Raw genomic sequence first — 13,199 nt, 5'->3', positions numbered from 1 at the left:
AGTGGCTGCGCACACACCATCCGGTTAGTCTTCCCCACTCACGGCTGGGGCAGCAACCCCCCCTTCGCCTCCCTTTGGAGGAGGAAGAAATCCGGGCCCCATGGGGCTGTGTTAGTCCAGGTTTGCAGAGACAGGCACAGTGGCCCTGTGGGTTACCACGGAGCTTCTGCAAGATGCAGAGTCCTCCACCTGAGACTCTGATTTGTAGGCCTTGGAGAAACTCAGGGATCTGTGACACCTTTCCTCAGAGAAAGGCCCAAGTGCGCATATATGTTTGCCACAATTTTTTCCCATCCATTGACCCCAGATCAGGACCTCTGCTCTGGTGCCTCAGACTGGTTCTTAGCAGTGGCCGTCAGTCAGAATGCCCCCTGGAGCTTGTTCGATGTGCAGATTCCTATCGGCCCTTCTTCCACCACTCTCCTAGCATGCTTGTGAAACCAGCCGCCCCCCGACATACGTGTTTTTTGAAAGCTCCTCAGTGATTCTGACACCACCTCCTAGCTTAGAGCTTCTGACCCTCACCCAGCATCATTCATCTCTTGCGTCCCAAATGCCAGAAGTAGCATGGCAGTATCTTAAGGCATCACTACAGGATGAGGTTGAGGAGAGGGGTAAAACTGATAGGGGAAAAGGAGAGGAGGAAAAGGGAAAGACCGTAGAGGGACGGGTGCAGGACCAAGTGGTCCTGGTGATCCTCTTGTCCCTTGAGGCCTGGATCCCTTGTGGGAGGTCTTGTACTGCCTTTCTAAGGCCTTGAGTGCCATCAATAGCCCTCAGGCCCAGTGGTGGAGGTGGGACAAGAAAGGGTAACTCTGAGAATTGGAGAACCTTCCTATCATTCAGAGCAGCCTCTTTATGCTTCCAGCCTGGGGCTGTTTCACAAGGAAGCTTGGTGACTTTGCTACTGCACAGTCGAGAACTGGAGCCCAGAGCAGCATCTTAGCCCAGACCCACCAGAGTCCCCTAGGAGTTCCAGCCCCTCCTAGACCAACTGAATTAGCCTGTAAGGGGCTGGGGCCAAGGAATCTTTCATCACATAGCTCTAGGAGATGTCTGATGGACAGCTACGGTCTGAGGAACCACTGGCCCAGACCAGTTTATCAGTAAAAACTACATTGAGCACTGTGACCCTGTACATATTAGGTGGACATGACTGAGTGAAGCCCTCACGAAGCAGCAAATACCCCAGTTATGTGCAGACACACTGATGATTCTTAATTCTGTTAGATTGCATTTTTCAAACTGCCATGTCATGACCCAGTAAACTGATTTCTCAGCCTACTTTTAAGTCACAACCTGCAGTTCTCAGATACTGGTCCAGATAGGGTTTTTACTTCAGACAGTTAAATGTGTAACTATAAAACTACTCGGAGTCATCCTCCCCACCCTTTTTTTCCCCATGGATGAAAAGGTCTATTTAAGTTTAATTTTGAAATACTGTGTTTTTATTTGAAAGGTGTTTCAAACGTGAAATAATTTTTAGATATAATGTAAAATATACTAAATGAGGCACTGGGCCACAGTACAAAGAGCTCTGGACAAGGAATCTATCTCTTTGGAGGGGATTTTGTTGTAATAATTTCAGCATTAGTGTTAAGGGGGAGAGTCAGCACTAAGCCTGCTTAATATGGTAAAATGTATCTTACAATCAAATCATGAGGGAATATAGACAGTGGCTGGCTGCTTTCTTTCCTCTTACATTGCAATGAACCAAAAGAAACAACTTTCTAAGTTCGCTGTAATGCGATTTTGATGATATATAAACATCTGGAAAATTATTTCCACGGTATTAGTAGTCAGCATGGAGAAAACACAGAACCAAAGCGCCTTCTAATGCAGTTTTCATCTGTAGCAACACACTTCCCCAAAGAGTGAAATGTGTTCCCCCTGTGTGTATTAAACCCAGCAGCCAGGTTCTGTCTGGGCCTGCGGCCCAGCCCCCAGCCCCCATGTGAGCACATGGCACCTGGCCTCATCACAGACCACAGCATTTTTTTATCTCTGTAAATTTAACCAGACATACAACTCCGGTAAGGATTTTTATAGTGGGTTTGGGCAGTTTAGTTAAATGTTAGGATTGATTTACATTGGGCATTTTAGATTCTGAATTGAAAAAAAAAAATAGTGTATTGATAAAGTCATGGGCTTTTACTTAAAACTTTAATCAGTGTTTTTCTAAACTAAAATAGGGCATTTGGTTGGACCTGGAATATTAGAAAATCCTTTGAATTCCAAGTTTTTTTGTTAATAACCTCATAATATATATAGACTCTGAATGATGGCTTTTTCGTCTTCCCTGTTGAAGAATTTTTGTTCTGTTTTGTTAAGGAGCTCTCCATTTCTTTTCATTTGACAAATGCTTTTTGAGCATTTGCTCTCTAATAGGCATCGTGTTAAGCTCTAGGAATACAGCAATGAAGAGACAGACGAGATCCCTGCTCTCCTGAAGCTGACGGTGGGGGAGGCAGACAGCAAACACGTAAATAAATAAGGAAATACTGTGCAGCTCAGATAACTACAACAGGGTTATGCAGAGAGAGTGAGGCTCTTTTGGATCGGGAGGCCCCTCTGAGGAGGTGGCATTCAGGCTGAGGCTGGGTGACCAAGCAGAGTCTGCTGTACAAAGATGGGGCAGAGCCTCTCAGGCACAGGGGACAGGGACACAAAGGCCCAAGACTGCTTTGTTGGCCTTTGAATGTCCAGCGTGGAGCTGGTCTCCATAATTGTTGAGTGAAGGACGAGTGCCATTTTCTCATGTTGGCTCATCAGAGACTGGCACCATCCTTTTCGTGGCTGTGGAGGCCACATTGATGGCTGTGCCTTGATGTGCTCAACCAGCACCCGCTGGGGGATACTGCAGTTGTTGCCACAGCCCACATCCTTGACCATCTGTGTCTGGATAAGCATGATTTTGAGCCTAGAATTTTCTTGGGGCCATGAAAAAAATCAGCATTCATAAAGAATTTACTGTTGACAGTAACCAAACCTTATAGAATAGTCATTATTGTCGCTAATTTTGAATTGATTTAAAAAGTGGTATTTTAATTGCATCTTTAAATTTCCCTTATTTTCCTGAAGTGGATTATGCCTTTAAGGCTATAGATTTGTGAGTTCTGGAAATTTCAACAGCTGTAGAGCCATCTTCTGACAGTGAAAAACACTGGACCCTTATCATTATCAGCTCTTCCCAAATGGCCACACCAAAGAAGCCACACTGTTGAATTCGTCGCTGCTTGAATTAGCATGAATTAGCTACTGGTTTCACCCATTATTGACATTTTACTTAGAGTTGGGTGAGAATGACTTTGAAAGTTTTGGAATCTCTTGCCTCAAATCCAAGGATTAGTATAGTAGAGCTGTCTGAGATATTTTCTTGGGGAGAAAAAAAAGATTATATAGCTCTACTTCTTTTTGTAAAAGAGGTCACATAACTGGTCTGTGATGGTCCCCACCCTCAGTGGCTTGTTATGAAGTTGGCCATTCTGATCATTGATCAGTTGTCAGTGAAAAGTACACCTCCCTTGTTGGAGGATTGTGTGTGTGTGTGTGTGTGTGTGTGTGTGTGTGTGTGTGTGTGGTATTCTTATCACCTCCTCTGATAAAGTATATCTCCATAGCACCTTGGGCTTGGTCAGCCTGAGGACTAGTACCTGGGCATTTGGCAGACATAGTGGCTTTCTTACCATCCCTTGCGTGCTGAACCTGGGTGGCCTATGAGGTTTCCTAACCCAGCAGACATAGCTGGGGGACCTAATGGTTTGGTTCCCTCAAAAACTATGTACCTAGAATGCCTGTTGCTCGCTAGGCAGAAACCAGATGCTGGAGAATTTTGTTCATGACTGTACAAGCCTTTTGGAAGACTACAGCAACTGTTTTCTCTTTGCTAAGACTCAGTTGCCCTTGCTGAGACCTAAAGGTAACTAAGCTCATGCTGCTTGAAGCCAGAGTAGAAGGGCAGCATAGTCCATCCAGTCAGGAATCCAGAGGGCTCTGGTGACATGAAGAGCAGATGGAAGGATGGGGACACTGCAGTGATTCAGGCCTTGCTCCCTGTGTGCATGTCACTTTGGAGGCTGGTCACCTGTTGCGGGTATAGTCTCCTGGCCAAGGTTACAGGGCTTCTGCATTTCCCAAGGGAAGCAGTATGCGTTTCCCCAAGTTTAGGGCCCAGAGTCAGGTCATTCCTTAAGTAGATTATTCAGCCTCTGTGCCTGGTTTCCTTGTCTGTAAAATGCATCGAAGCCTCAGAGCAGGGCCACGTGTGTCACTCACCAACGTATCCCCGCACCCCTCAGAGTGCCTGTCTCAGAGTTTGCATTCATATGTAATGATTACCCTGTCATATTCTTTGTGCCTCACATTGAAGACTTGGGCTGAACAGGATTTTTATGTGTTTTGACCACAAAGTGTCAAATCACTTATCCTTAAAAACCATAAACATCTTGAATTACTCATTTTCTCACTCTTCTATTCGGTGGGGGGCCGGGGGGTGGCAGGACAATGACATTTCTGTGCTACCCATATAGCATTCATGGTTATGAAAACTAGCTGGGTCATGGCAACTCAGAGGTGCTTCCTGTGATCTCATGTTCACAGCCACTTATTTTGGAGCAATCTTATCTTGGGAGAACGTACCCACTGCCCTGCTTTGCTTGTCTCCCTCTCTGCAGGTACAATTTTACAATGCTGGCCCTATCATCTTCATTCCTGGTGTTATCCTACCTCCTGACCCAGTGGTGTGGCAGTGTGGGTTTCATCTTGGCCAACTGCTTTAACATGGGCATTCGGATCACACAGAGCCTTTGCTTCATCCACCGCTACTACCGAAAGAGCCCTCATAGGCCCCTGGTGGGCTTGTGCCTATCACCGGCCCTCCTCGGAGCATTCGCCCTCAGTGGTGGGATTACTGGTATTTCTGAGGTGAGACTCCCGGCAGCCTTCACACTACATGATTTTGCAGGCTGCCCACTGTCCCTTGCTCTCGGCTCCCCCTTCCTCCTCTTCCTGAATCAGCTGGGCAAGTGCCATGAAACCTTGGTTTGTGAGCATAATTCATTCCAGAAACATGCTTGTAATCCAAAGCACTCCTATATCAAAGCAAATTTTAGGAACCATTGACTCAGTTGTGATCATGTGACATTCAGCATCACATACTACTCGTTTTGCAAGACATTGCTCGTTTATCAAGTTAAAATGTATTAGAAGTGTTTGCTCATCTTGCAGAACACTTGCAGAACAAGTTACTCACAATCCAAGGTTCTACTGTATTTGCCACCCCTTCCCCTAAGCCTCTAGGACAGCATCTTATGATAGACGTGGCCAAACAGTGTTATCAGTGGGAACAGAGAAGCCCTTCGGTGTGCGGTTGTCACCCCTTCTTTCTGACCTGAAGCTGGAATATTAGGGCCTCCACTTTCCCTGGCTTGCCCCAGAGGAAGGCCATACGGATGGAGGGGTGATGACCATGCTTTCTTCCCACAGGTGTTGCTCTGCTGTGAGCAGGGCTGGCCAGCCAGGCTGGCGCACATTGCCGTGGGGGCCCTTTGCTTGGGAATGACTATTGGGACAGCGTTCCTCACAGAGACCAGGCTGATCCACTTTGTTAGGACTCAGTTAGGTGTGTCCAGACTGGCTGACAAAACCTTGTGACCGCAGAGGCATGGACACCTGTGGCACCTGGACCAGCCGCGGGGCAGTTTTGTGCAGGTGCAGAAGAGCCCTGCTGGGGGTCTGCAGTGGAGTAGGACTGACCCAGGCAGGTGACACGTCGGAGAGCTGCCGGACTGAACGCCGTCTGTTCGAACCTCCCAACGGGAAGGAGGAGCTCCGCTTCTAAGGGAAGACCAAAAAGCTCTTTTAAAATCAATACGTTATTTTTGTCACCAGTCTGTTCTAATCAGTATTTTTCCCTTTGATTAATGTATTCCTTTCTGCTGTGATTGACCTAAGGTGCCACACACACCAGCAAACTATCTCCTGGACGTTATAGTTAACATCCTGGCCCGGAAACAGATGTGGCCACTTGACCCTTCACAGGAACATGGAACTTACTCCGTAAGAGAAGGAAGGAGACCTGATGTTATGCACCAAATTAGAACAGAGATGGCCCTGGAGTTGTGGCTTTCCCCATGTCAGCACTGTGGTCTGGGTTTTTAGAGAGGGAACAACGTTCCTCAATGAGAAACCCAAGAAATGAAAACGCAGAGTCTTTTGGGTCACATTTCCCGGAGTTAGCTAGGAGGAGTCACACACCTCATCTTGGCTGCTGTGCACCCCAGACCACGTGCCTTTCCCGATTCAGTGCAGGCTGGCTCAAGACCCCCGGCTTGGCCACCTGCAAGAAGGCTCTGAGGGAGCGGTGACCTGGTGTGAGCTTCCTTGGCCCCTGAAGGGAGCGCTGCTCTCGCGGAGATTGCGCAGATGGCAGCTGAAGCGGAAGTGGGGTATTTTTTTCCTTCAGAATAAAATGGGGTGCTTTCTGTGTGGCCAGCCCCTCCCTCCGGCCCATTGCGTCCAGCGCTTCTCAGTAACCCTGAATGCCAGCTTCCGGACAAGAGTGGCAGGCCTGGGGATCTGGTCCTCCAGATGATGGTCTGAGCCCTGCATCCCGCACCCTGCAGCCAGCAGGCAACATCATCAGGCATCGTTCTCAGGTGGCAAAGCATTTTTCTTCTTTCACTAATATATTAATTCCTTTTGGGTATCATTGACACAACCCATATCCTGGATGGTAATAGTGATAATGGTGATGGTCATAGTGGTCCTGATGTCCCACACTTTCCATTTATACCCAGAAACAGGGCAACTTGTGTCAGGTGGTGGTTTGGCTAAAATGCACCCCTTTAATACACACCCAGGGGCCAAGGACCAAGACCCACAGCACGTGGAGACTAGCGCCAAGCCACTTGGACTTTTTATCTGTTCAAAGGGAGAATGCTTTGTGCTAATTGGAAAAGTAGCTAAATGCAAGGTATCATTGCCCAGTCAGAGACCCTCCCAAAGCGTGGCCTTGATTATGCTCTTGTAAGGCATGGTCAGGCTAGCTTAGAACTGATTGTCCTATGGGGTGGGGTGGGCAGCACGCACTGAAGCAGCCCTCCCTCCCTCCGTGTACTTTTATTTACCTCTTGAGTGTACAGAAATCGACCTTTAGGGCTCACAAGTTCCTCCTCTGCTGCCCTTGGCCACCACCCTCTCCCCTGGAACCCTGTTACCCACTGCATGCCCATTTGACCCCAGACTCCAAAAGTGGCCCTTAAACTACCTGCCTCAGAATTGCCTGGTTGCAAGTTAGAAATACAGCTTCCCAGGACCCACTCCAGACCTTTGGAACCATCATGTCTGGGGGCAGGGCACTGGGAGCAGCCTTTTTGGCAAACTAAGGTTAGCACACCCCATCGTCCTCACCCGCATCAGGGTTCGGGACCAGTTGTGCACACGTTCACAATGTTCATTCTCTGCTCCAGGAGGAGCTGCTGTTGCCTGACAATATTGCCAACTCCCCAGCTCTTGGGAATGGGCCCAGCCAGGTTTCTGCTGTGCTCCCCGGTGTGGAGGCTGTGCCTGACAGCTGGTGCTCTGGTCTCTCATCCCTCACCCCGCACGGTCCACCTGGAACTGCTGTCAGCACAGGGCCGCTGCGGTCAGGGCCAGCTCCTCTGTTGTTCTTTATTTTTTTATTTTTAGTTTATTTATTCTGAGGGAAGACAGAGAAAGCGCAAGCTGGGGAGGAGCAGAGAGAGAGAGGGAGACAGAGAATCCCAAGCAGGCTCCAAACTGTCCACGCAGAACCTGATGCAGTGCTCGAACTCACAAAACCGTGAGATCACGACCTGAGCTGAAACCAAGAGTCGGTCACTTACCCTACTGAGCCATCCATCCTGGTGCCCCAGGGCCAGCTCCCCTTGGAAGATGGCCAGCTAGGCCAGCGGTCCAGGGCTCCTTCCCATGTCCTACCTCCCTGTTTATAGGAAAAGTAGTCCCACGGCTGAGTTTTGGGCAAGCGGGTGTGTTCTCACTATGAGCACCTGCCTCCTGGGCTGTCAGCACGTTGGCAGCAGGCCCTCTAGACTCTGCTGACCTCTGCCTCCTCCCCCTGGCCACCTCCTGGAAATGTAGTTGGGCCCAAGCGCTGGCTCGAGGGCTTTCCCTTGCCAGTGCCCTAACGCCACACCATGTTTGTGGACATGTGTGCCAAGCTCCCTCACTGTACCTGAGCAGAGTTTCTGGGGGGAACCACACATTTGGCTTTAAGTACCACTCAAAATACAGTGAGGCTGCTTCTCCATGGAAACCAGTCTCTAAAGCACATCCTTTTAGTATATGTGCTGCCGCAACAAGCACGTCCTCTTATGAAACGAAGAAGCCTTTGATGGTGAGAATAACAGTATTCCTTCTGTGCTGCTCTGGCCGTGTGCATGTGTCGGTGACTTCAGATTCGGCCATTTGGGTCCCTTGGTGAGGGGATGCTGCTGCCACGCTACTTAACGCTCACTCCTGGCTCTGGAAGTGCCGTGTGGCCACGTGCCAGCCTGCATCCAGCAGGGGGCACACCCTCCCGCCTGTTTCCTGTGGAATTCGATTGTGTTGCTAGTTTCCTGTCAGTCCCCTGATTTTAAAACAAATCCATTCTTTTATTCACATCTTTTCCTTCCACAGAAGAAAAAAATTCAGAAGGACGGTGGGCAGATAGCTGGAGTATGTGAACCACCTTTATTCCTCCTGGGAACTTTTTCTCCTGCAGTGATGCTGTGACTGGCCTGTGGGCCCTAACTCTGAAAGAGGGGCAGTTTCCCAGCCTCTGCAGGGGGATCTTCTGTGTCTGGGACAGAAAGGCCTAGCAGCACGCTCCTCTTCTCCCCTTCCTGCCCCAAGCACCGTTTCCCATCATTTGCTGGGCTTTTCTGTCTCCTGTCTTCTCTGTCTGGCCTGGTCCTTGTCTTGGTCATTTTTTAAAAATTAAGCAGCCATCCTTTGACGGATCAGGACTCCTGTCAGGCAGGTAGGGCAAGTGTGTGATTTTAGACCGTGATTTGGGGGAGTCCTGGGTTCCCTCTCACCTTCACATCTTCCTCCATCAGGTGCTTGACCATGTATGTATTTAATTTGGAAATTTGACTTTTGAGCCCATCAGATGCTCTTGTTTTATTTTGCTCTTACTTGCTGTACCTGGGTGAAGTAGCCCTTAATGTAAATATTTCATTTGCTAGTTAACTTTCAAAGAAAGAAGAAAAAAGGTGCTTTATTTGAAAAATTGGAGGGAAAGGAAGATGCGTACTGATTTGCATCATCATCTGACCCCACTTACCATGGCACGATCAGTCCTGTTAGTCAATGTCATTGCTTTTTAACCAGAGTCATCTGGGTACAACATAGTAAAATTGGAAAATTGGGCTCTTAGTGTCATTCAGCCTCCTTTAGGGGCCTAATTAAAAAGGTCTTATAAATTCTTCTTAATGAACAGAAGTGGCTGGGTGCCCCTGTCCCAAAGTGCAGTCAATTCCTTGCCCAGGAACTTCTCCATCACTCCTGGGCAATGCGGCATAGGTGGAAGGGGCTTGGAAGTGTGATGCAGGGAGTTGGGTCTTTCCCCTCATGAGTTAAGTCCTCACCAGAGTCCGTGCACCCAGAACTCCGTGCTAGCCTCTGCAGGCCCCAGCACCCTCTGGAGACCCTCCCCATGGCTTGTGAGACCTAGTACAGTACCCTGTGCCCCCCACTGAACATAAAGGGTGCACAGGTGCACAAGAGCCGTAGTTGGCCAGTTGGCATGCTGTTTCGTTGCTGTGTCAGGTTCCTGAGGAGTTGAGGGCCCCTGGTTGCTGACAACAGGCCCCGGGAACTCGGGAAGGGGGGCTGTGAAGCCCCCTCACCATGAGGCTGGAGGTGAGGCACCAGCGAGCTCCTGGCCCTCTCTGCTTCTCCTGGCTTCCTCCTGGGGTGATTCTCACCTCTCCTGGGGCCCCAGATGGTGGGCAGGGCGGTCGGGCTGGCGGGCGGTGCCAAGAGGAGTCTTCAGAACCAGATGCTGCCTCAGGCTGAGCAGCACTGTCATTGATGAGACCTTCCTTCTCACCACCTTTTGTCTCCAGCCCCCAGTCCTCTCAGCTGTAACTTCTGTTCCCGATGCCAAGCCCCTGCAGGAAAAAAGGATCCGGCCCAGGTTGTCCATAGCGGGCAGAGGCTGTGGGGCAAGGTCACAGTGAGCCAGGGGATGGGCCGCTCTTGGGGCAGCTGAGCCCCGGTTCAGTCAGCTCTTGCTGGGTAGGGGCTGGGCGGGGTGGCACACCTCATCCAGGGCTGCTCCTTCAGCCTCAGGAGCTGCCTGAGGGCCTGTGATGGAACAGCCGACTTGCAAAGGAATCTCCGCAATCACCGTTGATTTGTCTCGTTTCCTCCCTCCCTCCAAAATGTAAATGTGTCCCAAAGTTATGACCCCGTTGGCTACACTGTCTCAATGTTGCCCTGGCCTGACAAGTGCATTTGGCAGAGGCCGCCTGGCTCACAGTGCCAGGTGGGAAAGGGGCCCGGAAAACTGACACCTCTTGGTCCTTGCCTCTCTTCTGCACCACCCTGTCACAAAGTGAGGCCTTGGAGCAGGGCTCTGATTCCGTTAGAGCAGGCAGTGAGCAGGGACTGATTAAGACACGACTGCATTAGTCACATTGGACATGACAGCTGAGCAGCATGTTTCTGGTTCGTGTCTGGGAGACCCTGACACCCTTTTCAATTATGTGGAAGTAATAGTGTGTGGCTTCCACACGGCCATGTCTGGCGAGGGAGGAGGCGGTCTGGAAGGAAAGCGTGACTCACTGAGGGCAGCGCTGGTTTGTTCCCGGCTCACCTACCCCACGCTCACTCCTTTGCACTCGCTTTTGTAAATCACAAAAGGTGACACAAGGGCAGAATGGCATACAGGGTACCAGAGGGCCTCTCCCAGATGGCCTTTTCGTTTCCACCCTGTCCCCAGGAGGACTGTGACACAATTCCGGTGACACGGGAGCCTCCATCCTTTCGACAGGTGCGTGAACCCCTCAGCGCTGGTTAACTCCAGCCTCCCCGGTCTCGGAGCACATTCTTGTCCAGCCCTCATCAGAGCCTCCCGTGGCCATGCAGGGGGAACCACGAAAACAGGAAAAGCGAGACTGTAGCCATGACAGACATGGGAATGTTTTCCTCCACACGTAATCCCAACCAAACTAGGGAATGTTGCTAAAATAGCTTTCCGTTTCCCCTAGGGCATTAACACAACAATTTTATGAACAAACCAGATGAACAGAGCGCATTTTTAATGTCTGAACCACAGCACAAGATTCCTTTCTTCCTTCTGTAGCTCATGAGATCCCTGAGTGGCATCTCTCCAATGACAAAAGAATGCTCTGGCAGGTGTGCAGATGTCAGGCTGTGGGGGGTCAATAGAAGGGACAGAGCTCCTTTCCATTTTTTCTTTTGTATCCATGAGTAAAATCATGCGTCTCCCTGGCTCCCCAGCGGGGCTGATGGCATGATGCCCAGGCACACTGGCGACTTGTCCTCGCCTCCTCGGCTCTCCTGCAGCAAACCTGCAAACACAGGGCTGAGAGCCAGGCTCTGGGCGGCAGGACCCCAGAGGCGTCCTGCCTGCGGTGTTTGTTCCATCTGCGGGGTCACTGAGGAAACCCGCTTGCATCCATGTCTGCCTTCGGAAGCACACAAGCAGGGTTTTGTTTTGTTTTTGTTTTAATGTTTACTTATTTTTGAGAGAGACACAGATAGACAGAGCGTGAACAGGGAAGGGGCAGAGAAAGGGAGACACAGAATCCGAAGCAGGCTCCAGGCTCAGAGCTGTCAGCACAGAGCCCAATGCGGGGCTCAAACTCACAAGCTGTGAGATCATGACCTGAGCCGAAATCGGATGCTCAACTGACTGAGCCACCCAGGCGCCCCAGGGTTTTGTTTTTTAAATGGCACTTGGTGGTGAACACATGCCGTCAATTATACGCCAGCCTGGCTGCCCTTTCCTCACTCACTGGGTGACCTTGAACAAGTCTCCCCGACTCGGCCAATTATGGAGCACTGAGCGCGTGCCAGGTACTGGGTGACCACACACTTGGTATGTGTTAGCAGTTAGACCTTCAAGCTGCCCCATCTGTCGTCTGCGTGTTACAGGTGAGGAAGCTGAGGCACAGAGATGTGGCTTAATTTGCTCCTTGGCCACCCAGCTAGGAAGAAGGTGACAAGGGGAGCCTGGGTGGCTCGGTTAAGTGTCTGACTTCGGCTCAGGTCATGATCTCATGGTTTGTGGGTTTGAGCCCCATGTCAGCCTGCTTTGGATTCTGTGTCTCCCTCTCTCTCTCTCTCTGCCCCTCCCCTGCTCACACTCTGTCTCAAAGATAAACATTTTTTTAAAAATTAAAAAAAAGAAGAAGGTGGCAGAACTGGGGTCGACCCTGTGTGCCTGCTTCCTGAGCCCTGCCCTGGACCCCAGCCCTTCCTCCCTGATGCGGGCCCGCTGTGATCTGTGGAGGTAAGGCCTGGGCCTGAGCAGGTGCAGGCGCTGTCCTGCTCCTGTTCCAGCAGGGGCAGTGCTGATTTTATTCGTTTTGCAATTTGAGGCTTAGTTTAAGAGTTTGCTTGACAGAAAAATTCTTTTTGTTAGAAAACAAAACAAATCCTGAAATCCACAGGGTTTGATGTTTGAAAGCTCTGACCTTCTAGGGCTCGTTTTCCCCTGCAACTCCTCCCCTGCCTCAGCCTTCGTTTCGTCTTAAAGAATGCAAGGTCACTGCTTTGCGCAGCCATTAGCATTAGCTTGAATAAGAAATATCTGGAAGAAATAAATCTGGCCAAAAAATGATGTACGTTACAAAGAAAAAGCTCTCTGAAGCCCACGGCCCCCTATCTATGAACGTCCTTGACCCCAGGTGACAGCCACCAAGGAGTGGGAGGGCGGCTGGCTTTGGGACTCCCAGGCCACTTCCTTACCAGGAGATCTTGCTCTCTGTCATCTGTCACTAGGCACCCCGCAGGGCCCAGGGGGCGTGTAAGAACAGAGGCAGCTCTGAGAGCTGTGGGAAACAGCCCACAGCAAGTCTTCCTAAACACCTCGTGGTCCTGTCTTTCTTTTCTGCTCTCCATCCCTTGGCCAGGTTCACACTCTGGACACCCCACCCACATCCGTGCCCACCCAGGCTCCACTCTCCCACCCTGTGGACCCA

General features: G+C 50.3%; 1 protein-coding gene across 1 annotated transcript in view; it reads left to right on the top strand.

Annotated features, from left to right (window-relative positions):
* Nucleotides 1-9,395, top strand: part of RFT1 (RFT1 homolog) — a 38,652-nt gene extending 29,257 nt beyond the window's left edge. The window contains exons 12-13 of the mRNA XM_011279564.4: nucleotides 4,674-4,923; nucleotides 5,485-9,395. Of these exons, the coding sequence (XP_011277866.1) occupies nucleotides 4,674-4,923; nucleotides 5,485-5,652 (418 nt within the window). The 3' untranslated portion in view covers nucleotides 5,653-9,395. The remainder of the gene's footprint in view (nucleotides 1-4,673; nucleotides 4,924-5,484) is intronic.
* The last annotated feature ends 3,804 nt before the right edge of the window (nucleotides 9,396-13,199 follow it).

Source organism: Felis catus, chromosome A2, assembly GCF_018350175.1.
Source record: "Felis catus isolate Fca126 chromosome A2, F.catus_Fca126_mat1.0, whole genome shotgun sequence".
NCBI lineage: Eukaryota > Metazoa > Chordata > Mammalia > Carnivora > Felidae > Felis > Felis catus.
Note: the sequence above shows the minus strand (reverse complement) of the source record. Positions and strands in the feature narration are given on the sequence as shown.